Source organism: Thamnophis sirtalis, unplaced genomic scaffold (genome assembly GCF_051295495.1).
Source record: "Thamnophis sirtalis isolate CommonGarterSnake01/CBP01778 unplaced genomic scaffold, rThaSir2_p1.2 scaffold_6, whole genome shotgun sequence".
Lineage (NCBI taxonomy): Eukaryota > Metazoa > Chordata > Lepidosauria > Squamata > Natricidae > Thamnophis > Thamnophis sirtalis.
In genome coordinates this window covers 3,495,190-3,518,598 of record NW_028261386.1, presented here as the reverse complement: position 1 = coordinate 3,518,598, position 23,409 = coordinate 3,495,190, and the positions used below count along the sequence as shown (strand labels likewise).

Genomic DNA, 23,409 nt, shown 5'->3' with positions numbered 1-23,409 from the left:
GACATTGAAAGTAACAAACCTAGCAGAGATGGCTAAAATATCAGCATATCTCAAGGACCACTCAAACGAGAGATATAAACTGGAGTGGAGAAGATGGATTGACTATACTCAAAATAAACATGGGACTAAGAAATTCCAGATAGCTTACGACTGAAGAAACAAGGAATGATATAATCTGTTTAGAGCTAGCCTAGCAAAGAGGAGTTAAAGGTCAAATGAAAGATGATACTAACTTTTTTTTAAAGTTTATCTTAGAATATCTTTGTTAAAGATTTATACCCTGTATTGGTTCTGGGAAGCCGGGGTGGGGGGACGACTGGGGGTGGGTGGGTGGGGAGGTTAGGGGGAGGGAGGTAAACATTTGTAAAAGTTTTTTTTTCAAAATTTTCAATAAACCTCTGACTGCACAGGTAGTCCTCAATTTACAACTGCTCATTTAGTGACTGTCCAAAGTGAGAAGATTAGGGGATTAGGGGACTGAAGACTAAAACATATGAGGAACGGTTGCAGGAACTTGGTATGTCTAGTTTAATAGAAAGAAGGACCAGGGGAGACATGATAGCAGTCTTCCAATATCTCAGGGGTTGCCACAAAGAAGAGGGAGTCAAACTATTTTCCAAGGGACCTGAGGGTAGAACAAGAAGCAATGGGTGGAAACTAATCCAGGAGAGAAGCAACTTAGAACTGAGGAGAAATTTCCTGACAGTTAGAACAACTAATCAGTGGAACAGAAGTTGCCTCCAGAAGTTGTGAATGCCCCAACACTGGAAGTCTTTAAGAAGATGTTGGATAGCCATTTGTCTGAAATGGTAGAGGGTTTCCTGCCTAGGCAGGGCGTTGGATTAGAAGACCTCCAAGGTCCCTTCCAACTCTGCTATTGTATTGTATTCTAAGAATACAATACATACGACAGTTGCATCGTTTCCCCTGTGGTCATGTGATCAAAATGCAGGCGCTTGGCAACTGATTCGTATTTACGACAGTTACAGAGTCCCGGGGGGTCATGTGATTTCCTTTTGTGACCTTCTGACAAGCAAAGTTGAGGGGGAAACCAGATTCACTTAACAAGAGTGTCACTAACTGAGCAACTGCCATGTTTCACTTAACAACTGTGGCGAGAAAGGCCCTGAAATGGGGCAAAACTCACTTAACAACTGGCTTGCTTAGCAACATAAATTTTGGCCTGAATTGTGGTAATAAATCTAGGACTGCCTGCGTTTTGAACAGATTCACAGAGTTGGAAGGGACCTTGTAGGTCATCTAGTCCAACCCTTTGCCCAAGCAGGAGACCTTACGTTATTTCTGAGAGATGGCAGTTCAATCTCTCCTTGAAAGCCTCCAGGGATAAACCCTCCCACAACTTCTAAAGGCAACTTCTGTTCCATTGGTGGTTTGTTCCCACTGTCAGAAAATGCCTCCTAAATCATTTGTATGATGTCGACATCTATCTTGGGATTCCGGCTAGCGTGAGGTTTAGGCGTGGACTATGTAGTAACCTGTGGGTAAAGGAGTGGCGTAAACCACGTAGGAAACCAGAGTTTGCCTAAAAAAAATCAAGACACGCCAAGATGCAGCCGGAGGTTAATCGATGGTTATTTCTCTATTCCAGACTCCGGCCAATTCTAGAGTGGCCACAAATGAGGCCCCTCTAGGCACCATGTATCTGTGGTTCTTTTTGGTTGGTGACTCTCCGAGGATCCTTGCCACGTTCTGCAGCTATTGGCCTGGCAGCTCTCCTAGCCAGATAAGGTCTGTGACTATAAATCCTCCCTTGAAAGACTTTGATGGATGTGAATGAGAGGAATACACAGCAACTTAGTAAAAAAGGTTTTTTTGTCAGGACAAGGAGTTTGCTTCCTGCTCTTGGGAAGCCTCGGTCAGCACAGCCAGCCCTCAGTGACCTTACCCATGAACGTAGAAAAGTGTGTAAAGCTTCTTTGCATCCCTCATGCAGCTCGGAGTGACAGAGAGGACTCCCTTGGATCCGACCGTGAGGGGCTCGAGAGCGGGATTGCCGGACTCAACCAGCTGAGAAAAGAGGCGCTCCACGCTACGGCGGCAGCCGACGCAGGGGACAAGCTGAGAAAGGGCGCTCAGGACTTCGCGTGACGTCACCATCATAGCGATACTCAAATCTTGCTGCTTCAGCATGCTATGCCTCTGCAGGGAGGGGGAAAGCAAGGAAATTCTTTAACCTAACGGTTCAAGGCAACAGCGATCATCATAGGTTGGAAAGTATCATTTGGTTGTTGTTTTTTAAATATATTTTTGATTATGAGGACCCAGATTGTTGGGGGCAATATGCTGACTCTCTGTAAACCGCTTAGAGAGGCCTGTAAGGCCTATGAAGCGGTATATAAGTCTACTGCTATTGCTATTGCTATTGCTATTATTATTTTTTAATGTATACATTTACCGTATTTCTCAGAGTATAAGATGCACCTTTTTCCCTCAAAAAAGAGGCTTAAAATCTAGGAGTGTCTTATACCCCCTTCACCAAAATGTCCGTGTAAACCCTTTAGGAGGCTTCCAGAGTGCTCCTGGGGCCTGGGGAGGGTAGAACTGAGTGAAAAGCGGGCCATTTTTTGCTCAATTTTGCCCCCATCAGCCCCCGGGAGCACTGTATAAGCCTCCTAAAGGCTATGCGTGCCCTTTTCTTGACAAAAAATGGGCCCGTTTTCACAAAAAACGGGCTGGTTTTTGCTCGTTTTTGGACACCCACCCCATCCCCCAGGAGCACTCTATAAGCCTCCTAAAGGCTATTCATTCCCTTTTTTGAAAGAAAAAAAAACCTGACCCATTTTCACGAAAATGGGCCATTTCTGGGAGGTCTGCAGAGTGCAAAAACTTTTTTTTTAATCTGCCTCTTCAAAATCTTGGTGCATCTTATACTCCAGTGCGTCTTATACTCCAGTGCGCCTTATACTCCGAAAAATACGGTATATTGTCTGTGAACAGAGTTGGTTCTGGGTATCATTCATATTCATCCAATTCACAATAACAATATTAATAATCTCTATCAGTTTTCTCAAATATACCGTATTTTTCAGATTATAAGACGAACCTTTTTCTCCCCTAAAAGAGGGTGAAAATTTGGGTCCACTGAATGTTATATACTGAATATACACTGAATGTAGTCCCACTCACCCACAGGCCCCCACCCTTTGGCCTCTGCCTCCCAGCAATTTACCTCCTTGCAGCAGAGGAGGGGGAAATGGGGCTTATGGAGGCTGCAATAGGTTATAGCAGTGTTTCTCAACCTTGGCAACTTGAAGATGTCTGGACTTCAATTCCCAGAATTCCCCAGCCAGCGAATGCTGGCTGGGGAATTCTGGGAGTTGAGGTCCAGACATCTTCAAGTAGCCAAGGTTGAGAAACACTGGGCTATAGCAATCCCTGCAGCCTGAAACAGCTGATGATCGGGCTTGCGGAGGCTGCAATAGGCTATAGCAATCCCTGCAGCCTGAAACAGCTGATGATCGGGCTTGCGGAGGCTGCAATAGGCTATAGCAATCCCTGCAGCCTGAACAGCTGGGAGGCAGAGGGAGGTGTTGTTTTTTTCTTGTGCTAATCAGCCTGTTTGCTGCAAGGAGATAAGTCAATAACTATAAACGCCTATAGAATGTTCAAATTATTAGATTTTTTTAAAAAAAATATTTATTATTGTTCTAGGCAGCTTAACAAAATGCAGAAGCTTTTTAAAATAAATGCTTGATCTGAAGAGGCCCAGTGCTATTGTATCTTCTTTTAAATAGCAGAGAATAATGTATACTTCCAGAAAGCCACATCAATTTTAACAGCATCTGTACAAGTATAGTCTGAAATGTAACACTACAATGTATATTGTCTGCACTGTTTGCTGTTTGTTGCAAGGAGGCAAACTGCTGGGACGCAGAGGCAGATATTTTTCCCTTGTTTTCCTCCCCAAAAGCTAGGTGCGTCTTATACTTTGGAGCGTCTTATACTCCGAAAAATACGGTAAGTAATCCTTATTATATTGTTCAAACATATATATTCAAAACATGCCTAACTCCTCATCTTTATCTCTACTTTCATCTATATCTTTCTTGTTCTATCTAAACCTCTATTATATATGAACAAGTTTCCATTTATATCGAAAATATAAAGTTTACGCTAACATTGTTAATAATCTCTATCACATTTATCAAGTTTATATAATTGTCAGCCTCTGTGTCAGCTCCTCTCCATTAGTTAATTAGGAAAGAAAGACCATGAGACTCCATGCATAGAAATCAAATGTACTTTTACTAATTAAAAATGGTTAAAGGCAATGCATAGCGAAGTCTGATTAATTAGGCGCGAAAGCAGTTGATATATAGAATAGCCCATTCCCCACCCCTTGGCATCACAGTCCCAGCCCAATCATAAGTCTTCCAAATGTCAGGTGCAAGATAACTTCAAAAGGCATCATAAAGATGGAATGTCGGTGCCGTTAGTCCTGGCGGGAAACACCCACGCATGCGTAGTCTGATAAGTCGGTGAACTCCAGAACCTTCCTCCAGCACAATGAGTAACCCCTCCCAAATACCATGCCCTCCCTCCCCGTTTCATGGCAGCTGAAGCAATAGCAAAGCAGAAGCTGACACTCTGCTTTGCTGCTGCTTCGGCTGCCATTGAAACGGGGAGGGAGGGCATGGTATTTGGGAGGGGTTTATTAATTGTGCTGGAGGAAGCTTCTGGAGTTCTGCTGCCTGTCGGACTGCACATGCGGAGGAGGTGTTCCCGCCAAGGCCAACGGCACCGACATTCCATCTTGGTGATGCCTTTCGAAGTTATCTCACACCTGACACTTGGGAGAATTATGATTGGACTGCAACTGGGATGCCAAGGGGTGGGGAATGGGTTATTCTATATATCACTCGCTTTCGCGCCTAAATAATCAGTCTTCGCTTTGCTACGCTTCTGATCATTTATAATTAGTAAAAGTACACTTGATTTCTATCAATGGAGTCTCGTGGTTTTCTTTCCTAATTACTCAATGAAGACGTGCTGACAATAACCCTCATCATATTGTACATCTCCTCTTTAGTGCTTCAATGCGTCTTATAGTCCGAAAAATACGGTACTTTAGCCTCCAGTCCCGTAATCGTTGTTATGATTTTAAAGCCCCAGCACTTGGATCTTGCAACGCAAGGCAGTACCATACCTGAATGAACTGCTTCAATTGGCCTCCACTGTGCTGATGCCCATCGAGGTTCAGCATGTTATCAGGAAACTCCATCACCATCTGCATGAGAAGAACAACGTGGACAGTTGAGTTCTGGGGTCAGGTGGAAGCAGACACCGGAGATCACATGTGCCATTGGTACGGCTTCTCCCACTGTAGGTCTTTTGCCCCAGGGATGTATGTCGTTAGATAAAACACACGCACGTTAGTGTCTATGGAGATTCTCAGTCATCCAGACTCATGGTTGACCCAAAGGTGCTTTAATTCAAGAGGCAACTGGACAATCTTTGCTTTTCCTTGAAGATGTTTCGCTTCTCATTCAAGAAGCTTCTTCAGCTCTGACCAGATAGTGTGGAATGGAAGGATTTTGCATTCCTTCTGTCTGTAAACCTCCGGGTGGACTCAAGGACTCTCTAAAAGGATGCAAATGACCAAGGAGTATAAATCCTTCCATTCCTCACCATCCAGTCAGAGCTGAAGAAGCTTCAAGTGGCCTCAATGACTCTCTAAAAGGATGCAAATGACCAAGGAGTATAAATCCTTCCGTTCCCCACCATCCAGTCAGAGCTGAAGAAGCTTCAAGTGGCCTCAGTGACTCTCTAAAAAGGATGCAAATGACCAGCTGTCTGCAAGGAGTATAAACCCTTCCATTCCCCACCATCCAGTCAGAACTGAAGAAGCTTAGTATACTAGGTTAGATACGATGTGTTAGATTTCAATGTAATGCGATTTCACATGTATACTGTTTTTCTTTAATTTCTCTGTAAAAATAGGATAAGTTAAGTACATTGATATATAATATAGTGGAAATACACCAAGGGGAGGAGGAGTGGGATAGAAGAAAGATGGGTAGAGAGGGCGGGAGAGAGGATGGGAGGGAGGGTGAGAAGGAAGGGAGGGAGTGGATCGGGAGAGAGGAGTGGTAGAGGGGGAGGGGAAGTAGGGTAGAGGGGGATGATGGAGGGAAGATAGAAAGTTGGAGGGGGGTGGAAGAAAGAGGTGTATGGAGAGTGGAAGAGGTAGATTGGGTTTCTATTTTGGGGGGTATTGTTGACAAGAGGAATTGCTGCGATTATTGTTTAATGTTGTATGGCTCCGGCTATGCACAGTATATATGTGAGTGTATGAAAATGAAAAAATGGAAAATAAAAAGCTTTTATAGAAAAAAAGAAGTGAAGAAGCTTCAAGTGGCCTCAATAACTCTCTAAAAAGGATGCAAATGACCAGCTGTCTGCAAGGAGTATAAACCCTTCCATTCCCCACCATCCAGTCAGAACTGAAGAAGCTTCAAGTGGCCTCAACGAACCACTAAAAGGATGCAAATGACCAGCTGTCTGCAAGGAGTATAAACCCATTCCCCACCATCCAGTCAGAGCTGAAGAAGCTTCTTGGATGAGAAGTGAAACATCTTCAACGAAAAACCAAGAAAGTCCACTTGCCTCTTGAAAAAGCACCTTTGGGACAACCATGACCTGGATATGACTGAGAATCTCCATAGGCATCTATTGAGCAAATGTCGTCCTTCCTTAGACACAAAGCCAGTTGAGCATCTTTGGGCGATGTCAAAATTGAACAGCCATCTCTCAACAAGGGGGACGGACGGACAACATCATCATCTATCTCCAGTCTACAACACAGTCCTTTCAAGAGTTCCAAGAAGGCTCCACACACCTATGTGCACCACTCAGGTGACCCTGAAGACACAGATAAACCTCCAAGTGGCCTCAATGACTCTCTAAAAGGATGCAAATGACCCAGCTGTCTGCAAGGTGTATAAATCGTTCCATTCCCCACCATCCAGTCAGAACTGAAGGAGCTTCAAATGGCCTCAATGACTCTCTAAAAGGATGCAAATGACCAGCTGTCTGCAAGGTGTATAAACCCTTCCGTTCCTCACCATCCAGTCAGAACTGAAGAAGCTTCTTGGATGAGAAGCAAAACATCTTCAAAGAAAATCCAGAAAGTCCAGTTGACTCTTGAAGAAAAATACCTTTGGGACAACCATGACCTGGATAGGATTCAAAATCTCCGCAGACCTCAAGCCAACTATGCTGGTTGAGGAATTTGGAGAGTTTGAAGTCATAAACCTGTCAAGGTTGGTCTCCCCTTATCTGGATGGTCACGAAGAGTCGATGCCCATTTGATGGTACATCACCTACCCATAGATCAGAGGTTGCATCTGAATGTGAAAATCCAGACCTGTTCAGGTATCCTTCGACTTACGACCCACAGCTGAGCCCAACATTCTTCTCACCAAGCGGGATATTTATTGAGTTTTGACCCATTTTACGAACTTTCTTGCCGCGGTTGTTAAGCGAATCCCTGCAGTTGTTGAGTTATTAACACTGGTTTTGTTACGGGGATCTGGTTTCCCCATTGACTTTGCTCGTCAAGAAGGTCACAAAAAAAAAAAAGGATCACACAGCCCTGGGACGCTGCAACCAGGGATGGGATTCAGCCGGTTCGCACCGGTTCGGGAGAAAAGTGAGGTTAATTTTGCATCAAGTTCACGGAACCGGTTGTTGTAAGGGCCGGCTGGCCCCGCCTATTGCGGAGTCTCCGCGCGACCCGTTAATCATGCCAGCTAAATGCAGGGCCCATGCAGAGGCTCTGGGGGGGCTAAAAATAGGCCTACCGGAAGTACGAGAAGTCTGAGAACGGGCCTGTTTCCGGCCTCTGGAGCCTAGGGAGGGCGAAAACACCCCCCCTCCACAGGATAGGAGGCCGTGTAGGCCATGCCCACCCTGGCCACGCTCACCAAGCAACAGGACAGAGAACCCGCTGCTAACATTTCTGAATCCCACCCATGGCTGCAACCAACATGAATGCGTGCCTCTGAATTTAGGTCACATGACCCTGGGGATGCTGCAACGGTCGTAAGTGTGAAAAATGGTCATAAGTCACTTTCCCCCCCAGAAGTGTAACTTCGAACGGCCACTAAACAAACTGGTTTGTAATTCAAGGGCTACCTGTAGGCCGTGCTGACCTTGCTTGCATCTCAACCTTGAAGAGTTGAGTTGTAAAAGGAGCAACAGGTGGCTAAGCCTCATGACTTTAGGGAGCGCGCACAATCTCAAGGTCCCCATGGCTTCTTAAAGGGACCACGACAGCATGCATCCTGGCAGCACTCTTTCGAATCACTCTGCCCCTTTAAGGACTGTCGTGGTGCCCCTTCTCTTGTCACGCAGCAGCCTCTTTGCTTTTCAGGAGAGAAATGCTCGCACTGCCACAAATCCATGAAAACTCCCAACGCAACCCCAGAAAGTTTATGGAGTTACAGTGCGTCGCTGAATAACTGTTCAAAGTTATGTTGGACACCTCCCTTCCCAAGTGTTACTTGATGACCTGATATTTAAGTTACAATGATCACATGCACACAACCCGGTCATGTCAATGGTGAAATTCAATTTTTTTTTACTACCGGTTCTGTGGACATGGCTTGGTGGGTGTGGCAGGGGAAGGATACTGCAAAATCCCCATTTCCTCCCCATCAGCTGGGACTCGGGAGGCAGAGAATAGATGGGGGCGAGGCCAGCCAGAGGTGGTATTTGCCGGTTCTCCGAACTACTCAAAATTTCCACTACTGGTTCTCCAAAGATAAAGAAAAAGATAAAGATAAAACAATGGCACATTGTTGTTTTAAATGTTTTATCCAGTTGAGTTTTATAATTTTTAAATGATTTTATACAGGCAGTATAAAACTTAGGGACACGGTAGCTCAGTGGCTCAGATGCTGAGCTTGTCAATCGGAAAAGTCAGCAGTTTGGCAGTTCGATTCCCTAGTGCCGCGTAACAGAGGGAGCTCCCGTTCCTTGTCCCAGCTTCTGACAACCTAGCAGTTTGAAAGCACGTAAAAAGTGCAAGTAGAAAAATAGGGACCACCTTTGGTGGGAAGGGAACAGCGTTCCATGCCCCTTCGGCGTTGAGTCATGCCAGCCACATGACCACGGAGAAGTCTTCGGACAGCGCTGGCTCTTCGGCTTTGAAATGGAGATGAGCACCGCCCCCTAGAGTCGGGAGTGACTGGCACATATATGCAAGGGGAACCTTTAACCTTTACCTATAAAACTTAGAGCCACTGGTGTCACAACCATTCCAGGTTATAATGGGACTAAAAAAAAGTGACTTATGACCGTTTCCTACCCTTATGACTGTCGCAGCATCCCCATGGTTGTGTGATCAAACTTCCAGTGCTTGGCAACTGGCAATGTATTAACCATACAGGTAGTCCTCGACTTACAACAAGTCATTTAGTGACTGTTGGAAGCTGCAGCATCCCCCTGGTCACATGGTCAACAGACACTTGACAACAGGTTCATATTAATGACGGTGGCAATGTCATGACGGTCATTCGTTCAAGCTTTTGCCACTGTCTAACAAATCCATGGGGAAGCCAGGTTCACTTAACCACCGTGTGCTACTGACTTAACCATTTCAGTGATTCACTTAACAACTGTGGCCAGAAAGATCGTAAAACGGGGCAGAGCTCACGGAACAAATGTTTCACGCAGTAACGTAAATGTTGGGCTCAGCTGTGATCATAACTGGAGGACTACCTGCATTTAAAATATTTGCAGCCACATTTGTCACTTGCCACCCTTCCTTAGGGAGCTGTCTGACATGCAAAGTCAATGGGGGATGGCCAGACTCGCTTAATGACTGGACGGTTCACTATCTGCTTAACAATCACGGCAAAAAATATATATTATAGGCTTAAGAAGACAGGCTTAAGATACAGAAGGATCTTGACAAACTTGAACATTGGGCACTATCTATGAAATTCAATGGTGAAATGTGTAAGGTTCTACATTTAGGCAAGAAAAACGAAATGCACAGGTACAGTATAGGTGGCACCTTGCTCAACAGTAGTAACTGTGAGAGGGATCTTGGAGTCCTAGTGGGTAACCATTTAAATAGGAGCCAGCCGTGTGCAGCAGCTGCCAAAAAAGCCAGCACAGTTTTAGGCTGCATAAACAGAGGGATAGAATCAAGATCACGTGAAGGGTTAATACCACTTTATAAGGCCTTGGTAAGGCCACACTTGGAATACGGCATTCAGTTTTGGTTGCCACGATGTAGAAAAGATGTGGAGAATCTAGAAAGAGTGCAGAGAAGAGCAACAAAGAGGATTAGGGGACTGGAGGCTAAAACATATGAGGAACGGTTGCAGGAACTGGGTATGTCTAATGAAAAGAAGGACTAGGGGAGACATGATAGCAGTCTTCCAATATCTCAAGAGATGTCACAATGAGCAGGGGGTCAAGCTATTCTCCAAAGCACCTGAGGGTAGAACAAGAAGCAATGGGTGGAAACTAATCAAGGAGAGAAGCAACTTAGAACTGAGGAGGAATTTCCTGACAGTGAGAACAATGAATCAGTGGAACAGAAGTTGCCTCCAGAAGTTGTGAATGCTCCAGCACTGGAAGTCTTTAAGAAGATGTTGGATAGCCATTTGTCTGAAATGGTATAGGGTTTCCTGCCTAGGCAGGGGGTTGGACTAGAAGACCTCCAAGGTCCCCTCCAGTTCTGTTAAGATGCTGTCCAAATTTTGCAAATAAGCAAACAAATGATTTTAACAATGTAACAAGACGATATAATTTCACTAATGTGATAATCAAAAATGTTATTGTGAGTTGGATTAAAATGGAAAAATGGGTAAGAACTGAAGCACTAAAGAGGAGTTGTATAATATAATGAGGATTATATAAACTCTCTGATCGTAAGTCGAGAACTACCTGTCCGTCTTAATTTTGGATTGAGAGCTGGCCAGATATGGTTGAAAGACAGACAGCTTTATACATGTTTGAAATAAATGTTTAAGGGCTAAGAAGACGCTGGTCAGGTGCCTGCTCCCAACTGACCCTTGCCCCCAGTGCCAAATCCCTGGATTTCTCAAATTGTTCTTTGAGAAGATCAAAGGTCTTCGGGGAAGGATCTTGCCGGGTTCTTCTCTAGCACAAAGCAAAGACCTTTGACCTAATCCAACATTCCTCCGTCTTACATCACAAGCAAAGGTGCCCTTTCTTTGCAAGCATACTCTGGCCCTATGAACAACTCTCCGGGATTAGGAAAACTGCCCCAAAGCTGCCTTCTAACAATGCAGGACATCTTAAAGCTTATCTATCTATCTATCTATCTATCTATCTATCTATCTATCTATCTATCTATCTATCTATCTATCTATCTATCATCTATCTATCTATCTATCTATCTATCTATCTATCTATCTATCTATCTATCTACTATCTATCTCTGTGTGTGTTTGTTTGTGTGTGTGTGTGGTGAGATTCAAATAATTTAACAACCGGTTCTCTGCCCTATTGACCAGCTGGGTAGGCGTGGCTCGGTGGTCATGTGACCGGGTGGGCATGGCCAACTCAACGTCACTCAGATCGATGGGCGCTTTGCCTTAGCTGTGACAATGTAATAAGGGTTAAATGGAAAGGCAGTTTCTGTAAGCAGGGCAATAAAAATTAGGCTAGAAACAACGCCAGAATGTTTCCTTCCTGCCTTCCTTACAGGATTAGCCCTGCAAAGTGGAAAAAACACAAAATGAGATTTCTTCCAACAACTGGTTCTCCAAACTGTTTGGAAAGTTAACAACCGGTTCTCCCGAATAGGTGCGCACTGGCTGAATCCCACCACTGGGGTATGTGTGTTTGTTTGTTTGTTTGTTTGTTTGTGTGTGTGTGTGTGTGTGTGTGTGTGTGTGTGTGTTTGTTCTAGCATAACTCTGGAATGCCTCGAGCTATCAAACCTGATACACAAATGACTTACACCCTGGGAAAAAACACTGTGGGGTAAGACACCCCTAACACCCCTTGGGAGGTTTTCTGTTAAGATACAGGCTGTTGTGCCTTTAAATGGCTTCTACTGTACTGCCGTAAAATGGCTTCTGCTGCATAGCGCTGTGGAGTTGCCATGGTAAGGGCTTCACAGTACTCCATAAGGGGGCTCCCTCTGGTAAGGGGGAAAATCCAACATTAGAAATTATGTTTCATCCGGACATTTTCCCTCTATAAATAAATACCCGGGCAACGCCGGCCTATCGGCTAGTAATAAATAATGAAACCCAATAATTACATGACCCCGAGACACTGCAACCATCATATATTACAGGCGTGGGATTCAGCCGGTTTGCACCGATTCAGGCGAACCGGATGTTAATTTTACATCTGGTTCGCCAAACTGGTAGTTGCAAGGACTGGCTGGCACCGCCAATTCTTCCTGCCCCTCCAAGGAGTCTCCATGTGGCTTATTCATCATACCAGGTAAATGCAGGGCCCGTGCGGAGGCTCCAGAAGGGCGAAAAATGGGCCTGTTTCCTGCCTCCGGAGCCCAGGGAAGGCCATTTTTGCCCTCCTGGAGGCTCAAAGAAAGCCTGTGGAGCAAGATATTTGTTGAGTTTGGACGCATTTTACAAACTTTCTCACTGCAGTTGTTAAGCGAATGATTACAGTTTCTGGGTTATTAACACTGGATTGTTAAGGGGATCTGGTTTTCCCACTGACTTTGCTTGTCAAGGTCACAAAAGGTGATCACATGGCCCCGGGACGCTGCAACCAGAAGTGGGATTTAGATGGTTCGCACTGGTACAGGCGAACCGGATGTTAATTTTGCATCTGGTTCGGCGAACCGATAGTTTGCAAGGACTGGCTGGCCCCGCCCACTTCTCCCTGCCCCTCCCAGGAGTCTCCACACAGCCTGTTTCTCATGCCAGGTAAAAATGGGCCTACCGGAAGTACCGGAAGTACCGAAACGGGCCCGTTTCGGGCCTCCCCCCACCCCCCGCCGTGGTGCAGGAGGCCGAATAGGCCATGCCCATCATGGCCACGCCCTCCCAGCCAACAGATAGAGAACCAGTTGCTAACATTTTTCAATCCCACCCATGTGTGCGTGTGTGTGTGTGTGTGTATGTGTGTGTGTGTGTGTGTGTGAGTTGGCAACAGACTGAATTTTGATCAGGTGACCATGGAGATGCTGCAGTGGTTGTTAAGTGTGCAAAAGGTCATCCAGTCCCTTCTTTCGAGTGACCACTAAAAGGACCGTTGTAAGTCAAGGAAAGCTGTATGCCACCTCAAGAGCCTGAAGAATATTATAATTATAATTAAAACAGGTTGATATGTTTGGGTTCATTAAGGCCACCCAGGAACATTAGCTGCTTTCTATGGTTGTAAGCAGAGTTACGTAGCTGGCCCTTTCAGTGAGTCGGGCAATCTTACGATTTGGAAAAACTTCCCTTGAGGTCATCTAGCCCAACCCCATGTACAGTGCAGGGAACCAAATTAGAGCAACCCTGACAGGCATCCTTGAACGCCCCCAGTGAAGGAGAGCCTACAATCTTGCCAAGTCGTTGGTTCTATTTTCAAACTGCATTCTGTACCTTTTTAGAATTAATCCCAGGTCTTCTCTAGAGATAATTATCAGAAGTCATATTTAAATATAATCTATCTACAAATCTAACAGTGACCTTTATAGGCGCAAAAGCTTCTTTCAATGCTCCACCTTTCTGAAGCATCTTCATGACAGTCCCGTCTCCAGAGCCGAGATGCTTAGCGCCCTGGTTGTGTGGAATGAGAGGCAGTGAGCTGCATTGCACAACCAGGTTTCCATTCACAACTATAAAGCACTTTCAGAGAGACTGTTGGGGTTAAGGCTGTTTCTCCAAGGCAGATGGAGCTGATGGGCAATCTGGCGTAAGGACGCAGGCATCACCAAAACCCCGGCTTTTTCCACTAAACGGCCAAAATCTTGTATAATCCTGGCAACTTGTCAGCCACGACATCTCATCTGGGACACTGAAATGCAGGAAGATCCGAGCCATTTTTATGTGGGTTTTTTAGGTTGGGAATGTAATAAGGAAGTGTGATCAGACTGTTGTGGCCCGCGAGCCCAGCACAGATTCACTTAACAACCGTGTTTCTAACACTGCAGTTAACAACTGCAGTGATTCGCTTAACAACTGTGGCAAGAAAGGTCGCCAACTGGGGCAAAGCTCACTTAACAAATGTCTCACTTAGCAAGAGAATTTTGGGAATTTCTGTTGTGGTCATAAGTCAAGGACTACCTGGAATGGGGTTTGTAGACTCACGGGACGCTGCCACAGATTAAAAGCTTCTGTGTGTTGTTGTTCAGTTGGCTGTGTTGTGGCCCGTCAATGGCCACCAGAGCTAGCAGCAGATTCGGACAGTGAGGAGGTTGGGGAGGAACACGGGCCAGTCCTGGAGTCTGGGGAGGGCTCTGCGTCGGAGGCAGAGATGGGGCCAGGGCCGTCTGATAAGTTATCAGCTGCCTTCGGAGTCAGACATCAGTGAGGCAGACGAACAGCTGGAGTTGGAACAAGGGTCAACTCGGGAGTAAGGCCAGAGGTGGACGATGAATGGCCCCTCCCAGAGGAAATAAAAGAGGAGCGAAAGGGGAGTGGACTTTGCAGGGGACAATTGGTTCGCTTAATTGGCTTGTAACTCTCAGAGGATCCTTGCCAGGTTTTGCAGATATCGGCCTTTTAGCTCTCCAAGTCAGATAAGGTCTGTGACTGAAAATCCTCCCTCGAAAGACTTTGTTGGCTGTGTTGAAGATTTGTTCGCGACTCTCAAGCGACTCCTTGTCAAGTATTTTCTTGTACAAGTGTTACATTTAGAAGATATCGGCCTGGCAGCTCTCCAAGCCAGCTAAGGTCTATGACTGTAAATCCTCCCTCGAACGAGTTTGTTGGCTATGTTGAAGATTTGTTCGTGAAGAGAGACTCCTTGCCAAGTATTTTCTTGTACAATTGTTGCATTTAGAAGATATCGGCCTGGCAGCTCTCCAAGCCAGATAAGGTCTGTGACTGTAAATCCTCCCTTGAACGACTTTGTTGGCTGAGTTGAAGATTTGTTCGTGAAGAGAGACTCCTTGCCAAGTATTTTCTTGTACAATTGTTGCATCTAGAAGATATTGGCCTGGCAGCTCTCCAAGCCTGATAAGGTCGGTGGTTGTAAATTCACCCTGGAAAGACGGTTTGCTGGGACTTTGCTGGATGTGAAGGAGAGGAATTCATATTAGCTTAATCAAAAGGGGTTTTGTTGGGACAAGGAGTCTGCTTCGTGATTTGGTGACGCCTAGGTCAGAACAAAGACCCTGATATGGAAGTCCCTGGTGCTCCTCGGACTTTGGACATTTCATTCACCCAACTCGGTCCCCTTCATCGCTAAGTACAGAGAATCCTTGAGTTACAACCACACCGCAATTTGCCCATTACCGTCATGTAGGTCACAATACTCATGTCAGGTGACCGATGCAATTTCACATTTTCCCAGCAGTCATTAAGGGAAACAAGAAGGGAAAAGAAAAAATAGCCAAGGGCTGAAGGCCAAAATTATTTCACATGTCTGAAAACTGTCGGTATTTGTGGGGGGCATTGGGGAGAATTGCCAACAGCGAATGGCGAAAGCAGCCTTACAGTGTTGCCACGGAAGAGCCTTTGTATGTGCATTGTAACATTACATGGCATGTATGAATTAGAATAGAATAGAGCTGGAAGGGACCTTGGAGGTCTTCTAGTCCATCCCCCTGCTCAAGTGGGAGAACCCGTACCATCTAAAGACAAGTGGCTGTCCAATCTCTTCTTAAAAGCATCCAGGGATGAAGCGGCCACGATTTCTGGTGGCAAGCTGTTCCACTGGTTAATTGTCCTCACTGTTAGGAAGTTTCTCCTTAATTCCTGGTTGCTTCCCTCCTTGATTAATTCCCACCGGCTCCTTCTTGTCCTGCCCTTGGGTGCTTTGGAAAAATAATTTACCCCCCTCTTCTTTGGGGCAGCCCCTCAAATACAGGAATACCGCTATCGTGCCAACCCTGATGTTTCTTTCCTCGATCAACGGTAAATTACAACTAAGTGTTTACGAAAGGGAGCACGTCCCTTTATTTCTAGTGGCAATTAGATACCACAGTCGTAAACGGTTATAAGTCGAGGATTACCAGTACAGTCCACATTTTCTCATTGTGATTGGCAAGGTTTAGCTGCGTAAACATTGGAGCTTTTTAAATAAATTGTCTCTCAGAACAAGTACGGTAAATTACTTTACTTTACTTAAATTACTAAAGGCTTACTTTATTGCATGGCACATTATTGTAGAATGAGTTTTGTTGGGCACGGTTCCACCGCAAACAACTCATTGCTGAGGTGATGACCTCGGAAACGAGAACTGTATTTTCTACATTATTTGCATGTCATGTTAGAATCCAGGGGTGGGTTTCTCGCCCTGTTCCAACCGGTTCGGTTGGAACGGGGCCAGCGGCGTCCTCGTGCACGCGTGCGGTGCACGCATGCGTACTAGCGTCTGTGCGACGCTCCAGCTGCTCCTGGAAGATTGCACAGGCGCTGTATGCGTCCTGCGCATGCGTGGAAGCGCAGAACTCGTCAAAACCGGGTAAGGACTGCGGACGGGCGGGCGCGCCCTTCGCCGTTCCCGGAAGTTACTTACTTCCGGGTTCGGCGACCAACTGGTTCGCAGGGACCGCCGCGAACCGGTTGAAACCCACCCCTGTTAGAATCAGAATAGAATAGAGCTGGAAGGGACCTTGGAGGTCTTCTAGTCCAGCCCCCTGCTCAAGCAGGAGAACCTGTACCATCTCAGACCAGTGACTGTCCACTCTCTTCTTAAAAAACCTCCAGTGATGAGAAAGCACCTACAATTTCTGGTGGCAAGCTTTCCCACTGGTTAATTGTCCTCAATTTTAGGAAGTTTCTCCTTAATTCCAGGTTGCTTCTTTCTTTGATTACCAAAGTTTCTTGTCCTGCCTCAGGTGTTTCAGAGCAGAGGTCACCAAACAGTAGTCCGTGGGCCACTGGTGGTCCGTGAGGAAATTTTGGTGGTCCGCAGAAAAATTATTTGCATTTTTTTACATTGCACTAAATCAGGGGTCCTCAAACTACGGCCCCTTGGCCGGATACGTGCAATGAACGCTTGTGCTGCTGCAGAGAGTCTCCCACTTCTGGATCTTTGTGTGTGGGTTGGAGGGGGGGCAGAAATTCCGACTTGGGGTCTGCTTCAGCCTCCTGGTGGGGGGCTTTGGTCAAAGGCTGGAGGGAAACGCCACTGGTGGCAAAGAGCCGGAGGGCCTCGTTCCAGTGGGACTGCATCATAGCCTGGAATTGGCTGACCATCTCAGCCTGCTGAGCCTCCAGGTGCTGGTACCTGGCCTTGCACTCCTGTACGTCTTCCCTCTGCTTGGAAAGCCTGTGCTGGTAGTCCTCAGTGAGGTGCTTCTATTGAGCCTCCTTCTCGGTCAGATCCAGTTTGAACTGAGCTGTTTCGCCAACTCTTTCTCAGGGTGGCTGCTTAGCTCCAACAATGGCTTCCCGTTGGGGCCCTAAGGAACCCGGGCGGGCAGGAGAGGAGTGGCTGGGAGGGGAGGGACAAGTAGAGGGTGGCGAGGTGTCCCTTGACGTCAAGTTGGCCACGCCCACTCAAGTCACATGACCACCTAGCCATGTCCCACCCAGCCAGTCATTAGGCAGATCATACTAGCGGTCCGCAGGATTTAAAATTATGAATTTAGTGGTCCCTGAGGTCTGAAAGGTTGGTGACCCCTGGGATAGATAATTATTTGAATACTGGAATACTGTTATCATGTCAACCCTGATGCTTCTTTCCTCAATCAATGGTAAATTACAACTGAGCAGGTACAAAAGGAACTGAGCTAAAGATGTGACGTCTGCTCCTTCATGGCCTTTCTCTCTAGTGACAATTAGATACAGCCGCCACGAATGGTTGGCTATGGGAATCGTTTTGCTGAAAACCAGAAGTAATTGTCGTACAGGTGGCCGTGTTGACAAAATGCTCGAAGTGCAGTCACACGACCACAGCGGGTGCAACCATCAAAACTTCCAATCCAATTAAATGAGGCAATCTAACAATGGGTTAAAATAGAGGGTGAATTTAAAATACTAAGGATTGGAAAAGGTGGGGACTTTGATGGATTGAATATGGTTTAACAGTGGGTGTTATTAGTAATCCCACATATCTGGAATATTGAAGCTATGGTGGAATAATGAGCGATTTTTAAAATATTGAATGGCAACATTTAATAAGGGCTAACAAAGACAGGGTGCAAAGAAATGTTATTTATGTTTAAATGAATTAATAGGAAAATGTAAAAAGAATATGAAAGGAGACTAGTAGTGTTGAACTTGGAAGATTAGAACTCCACATACACCACTACTACTACTACTACTACTACTACTGTTATTATACAATTGTATCACAGTGGCCAGTTGTTTCACCGGATTTGGCATTGGTTACTAGTCGGGCCCCACCCAGGGGCCTAGGACGTCGTAACGTATTTTCGTAATATGCGTGCAGATCCAAGCAGTGCGGCTTTTTGCATCTGACCGATGGTGATTTTGTCAATTTTTAACTGTTTTAAATGTAATTCCAGTGCTTTTGGAATAGCACCCAGTGTGCCAATTACCACTGGAATTACCACTGCTGGTTTGTGCCATAGTCGTTGAATTTCGATTTTTAAGTCCTGGTATTTTGCAATTTTTTCATGTTCCTTCTCGGCGACCCTGCTATCACCTGGTATTGCGATGTCTATGATTGTGACCTTATTTTTCTCAACCAGTGTGATGTCTGGTGTATTATGGGCCAGTATTTTGTCCGTTTGTATGCGAAAATCCCACAAGATCTTGACCATCTGATTTTCGGTGACTTTTTCAGGCTGATGTTCCCACCAGTTTGTTGCTGTTTTAATATTATAATTTTTGCACAAATTCCAATGGATCATTTGTGCTACTGAATTGTGCCGCAATTTATAATCAGTCTGCGCGATTTTTTTACAGCAGCTGAGTCCGTGATCAACAGTTTCATCAGCTTCTTTGCAAAGTCTGCATTTGGCATCATCAGAGGATTTTTCGATTTTGGCCTTAATGGCATTTGTGCGGATAGCTTGTTCTTGCACAGCCAGGATTAGTGACTCTGTTTCTTTCTTTAATGTACCTGCTGTTAACCATATCATCATCATCATCATCATTATTATTATTATTTTTTAAAAAAGATTTGACCCAGTCAATGCACTGTCTATAAAAAAATGTATGTTTATATTGGAGAAATAAAAATATTTTTTAAAAAACTTCATATCCAGGTCATAAGTCCCCTTTTTTTCAGGTAGGTCATAACTCTGAACAGTAGGTCATAAGTCAAGGACTACCTGTAACATCAGGGACGTGATGGCCCAGTGGCTAAGATGCTGAGCTTGTCAATCAGAAAGGTAGGTAGTTTGGCAGTTCGAATCCTAGCACTGCGTAACGGAGTGAGCTCCCGTTACTTGTCCCAGCCTCTGCCAACCTAGTTAGAAAACGTGTAAAAATGCAATTAGAAAAAATAGGAGCCACCTTTGGTGGGAAGGGAACAGCGTTCCGTGCGCCTTCGGCGTTGAGTCATGCCGGCCACATGACCACGGAGACGTCTTCGGACAGCGCTGGCTCTTCGGCTTTGAAACGGAGATGAGCACCGCCCCCTAGAGTCGGGAACGACTGGCACATACGCGCAAGGGGAACCTTTACCTTTACTTATCTGTAACATCAAGAGCACCAATGATGTTACCTAGTTAGGATTATGAAACACCTGCCAGAAAACTACCAAGCCCAGAGAGTACCAAGCCCCCACAGTTCAAACTTAAAATCTAAATATTTTCTCTTCTATCGGAGATCCAGGTATTTTCTAACACGCCACTAACTAACATGCAGTCTAAGAATTGTTCCCTTTGATGTTTTCCCAGGTCGAAAACTCTCTTTTGCAAAATGGGGCCCGAGGCGGTAAGGCAATTGCCACCCTCATGATAAAACTGCACTCCCCAGAGACACACCCACCGCCGCCGCCTTAGAAAGCACCACTGGGATGATTAAAATAAAAGCACTTTCAGTTGCGCGGTGAGTTCACGAAGCGATTCAGGCGAGATCAAAGGCCCCTTTCAAGTGGTCTGCATAAAAATAATAATAGGGAACTATTGTTTTCCCGGGCTTAAGCGGAGAAACTAATTTCATTCCTATTCATAACAAGGCTGGGAAATTATAATCTGAAGCACTCAAAAGGCACCAGGTTTCCACTTATCGAATAATATTAAGTATTGACTCAATACTATTTAGAATAATAGAGCTGGAAGGGACCTTGGAGGCCTTCTAGTCCAGCCCCCTGCTTAGGCAGGAAACCCTACACCACTTCAGACAAATGGTTATCCAATATCTTCTTAAAGACTTCCAATGTTGGAGCATTCACAACTTCTGGAGGGAAGTTGTTCCACTGGTTAATTAGAACTGTTAGTTCAAAGTTGCTTCTCTCTCCTTGATTAGTTTCCACCCATTGCTTCTTGTCCTGCCTTCAGGTGCTTTGGATAATAGCTCGACTCCCTCTTCTTTGGGGCAACCCCTGAGATATTGGAAGACTGCTATCATGTCCCGCCTACTGAACAACCACAGTTCAACAGAGTAGCTAAATCGGTCATTGGCGATACAGGAAGTCCTCGACTTACAACCATTTGGTTAGCAACCGTTCTAAGTTACAAAGGCACTGGGGGTGGGGGGGACTTGCAATCTTTTTTTTTCACATTTACAACGGTTGCAGCATTCCCCATGCTTGGCAACTGGCTTATAGAGGTAGTCCTGGACACAATTGAGCCCAAAATTTCTGTGGATAAGTGAGATATTTACTAAGTGAATTCTCCCCCCCCCCAAACCTCGGTTTTACGACCTTTCTTCAGATGTGCGGCGAATCACTGGAGTTTGTTAAGTTCGAAAGACGGTTGTTAAGTGAATCTGGCTTCTCCACTGACTTTGCTTGTCAAAAGTTTGCAAAACAGGATCGCAGGTCCACGGGACACCGCAACCGTCATAAATGCGAGTCGGTTTCCGAAGCATCTGAACTTTGATGACACGATCGTGGAGATGCTGGAAATGTCTCAACCGTTCATAAGTCTCTTTCTCCAGTGCCGTCATAACTTCAAAGTCGCTAAGCAAACTGTTGTAAGTCGAGGACCTGTCTTTATGACGGTTACCCTGCCCAGAGGTCATGTGATCGCCATTGTAACCTCCCCAGCCAGCTTCCAACAAGCCAAGTCAATCGGCAAAGACTGAGTGATTCGCTTAACAACTGCAATGGTTCGCTTCACATCTGTGCCAAGAAAGGTGGTAAAATGGGGCAAGTGTCTCTTAGCAATGGAAACCTTGGGCTCAATGGGAGTAGTTCAAAGAAATACCTGTATTGGGTACTTAATTTTTCCAAGCAAGTCAGGAACGGTGGACAGGTAGTCCTCGACTTATAACAGTTCACTTAGTGACCGTTCAAAGTTACAACGGCACTGGCAAAAATGAGCTATGACCGTTTTTCACACTTACGACGGTTGCAGCATCCCCATGGTCATGTGATCAAAATTCAGACACTTGGCAACTGACTCGTATTTACGATGGTGGCAACTGACTCGTATTTACGACGGTGGCAGTGTCCCAGGGTCACGCAGTCAGACTTCGCGACCTTCTGACAAGCAAAGCCAGTTTGGGGGGGGGGGAGCCGGGGTCACCTAACAACCGTGGGACTAGCTTAACAATTTCCGTGATTCCTTTAACAACAGCAGCCGGAAAGCTGGTAAAATGGGGCAAAACTCGCTTCACCACTGTCTCGCTCAGCGGCAGAAATTTGGGGCTCTCTCATGGTCTTAAGTGAAGGACCACCTGCATACCTGGTGTGGGAGGCACCCAAACATCTGGACCGGCGATCCAGAAATGTCTCTCATCGGGAAACTGACACCCGAGGGAGAATCTTCCGTTCTAAAGTCCAAATCCTTTGCTAGGTTTTCCCCAAGCTGTTTGATCTCCAAGCCAACAGGTACATTATTCCCGTCACTCAATGCAAGCAGATGGAAATCGCACTCCCGAGCATCGTTGTCCTTGACTTCCAACCATTTATTGAGTGACGGTTCCAAGATGGACCACGACACTTCGAAAAGAAAGGGACCGACAAACCAGTCCTTGCCCATAGAACGGGGGTGTCGAACTCCGTTTCACTGAGGGACGCATCAGGGTGGTGCTTGACCTTGGGGGCTGGGTGGGCGTGGCCAGCTCGATGTCCTTCCTGCCGGGGGCGCCTGGGGTGGCCCGAGCACTCTGCCAGCGAAAACGGGCTTCTGATCTGCCGTTTCCGCTGGCAGAGGGACCGCGGACCAGATCCAGGGGTTAAATCAACTTACGTTCGCTAGCGGTTTGCAAATGTGAGCTCACGCGCGCGCATACTTCGCTCGCAAGCACCACCTCTGCACATGCGCAGGACTTTCTGCAGAGCATCAAAAACGGGACATGATAATGTCCGGGTGAGTGGGCGGAGCCTCCCGTTGCCACCCCTACCAGTTCGCCCGAACCAGATAGAACTGGCTGAATCAGATCTAAGCGGCTCGCGCACCTTTAGTTGACACCTGACGTATGAACGCTTACCAACCAGCGTGTGTTTACGACGGTTGCAGCATCCCAGGGTCATGTGACAAAGTCCACGGAAGCAGGATTCACTCAATGACCTCATGGTTCACTTAACGACTGTACTGATTCCCTTGTCCACCGTGGTTAAAAAAAAAAGCATTGAAATCCGGCGCGAGTCACTTAACTGCCTTGCTTAGGAATGGAAATTCTGATCCTAATTGCAGTCGTAAGCCAAGGACGAATGACCGAGACATACAGAACAATAGGAAAATGGGGGCCTTCTCATTCTACCCATTAAATCGCCCGATTTAGACCGATGATACGAGGCCCTCCTTCTGCCAGCCCGATCCAATGGCCTTATCTCCAAGTAGAGGTTGGATAAGGTACCCCAAAATAACAAGCAAGCAATTTAAGATGGGGTTGGAAGCAGTGGATCAGGGCCTGGGTAAGAGAGTTAAAAAGAATGCAGCCCTGGGGGGGAGGAAAAGGAAAGGGGGAGGGAAAGAAAAGGGAGGGTGGGGAGAGGGAAGGAAGGAGAAGGGAGTAGGAAGAAAGGGGAATGGGGAAGAGAGGGAAGAAAGGAGGAGGAAAGAAAGAAAAGGCAGGGGGGAGGGTGGGAGTAGGGAGGGAAGAAAGGAGAGGGAGGAAGAAAGGAAGAAGAGAAAGGAAGCGGGAGGGAGGGAAGTAAAGGAAGGGTGGGAGTAGAGAGGGAAGAAAGAAGAGGGAGGAAGAAAGGAAGGAAGAGAAAGGAAGCAGGAGGGAGGGAGGGAGGGAG

General features: G+C 46.1%; 1 protein-coding gene across 5 annotated transcripts in view; it reads right to left on the bottom strand.

Annotated features, from left to right (window-relative positions):
• The window catches only part of GGNBP2 (gametogenetin binding protein 2), a 73,851-nt gene that overhangs the window by 38,443 nt on the left and 11,999 nt on the right, over positions 1-23,409 (bottom strand). For all 5 annotated transcript variants that reach the window (XM_087717119.1, XM_087717118.1, XM_087717120.1 and 2 more), the window contains 2 exons: positions 5,168-5,248; positions 1,907-2,160 (listed from right to left, as the gene is read on the bottom strand). In XM_087717119.1, coding sequence (XP_087573245.1) covers positions 1,907-2,160; positions 5,168-5,248 — 335 coding nt within the window. The remainder of the gene's footprint in view (positions 1-1,906; positions 2,161-5,167; positions 5,249-23,409) is intronic.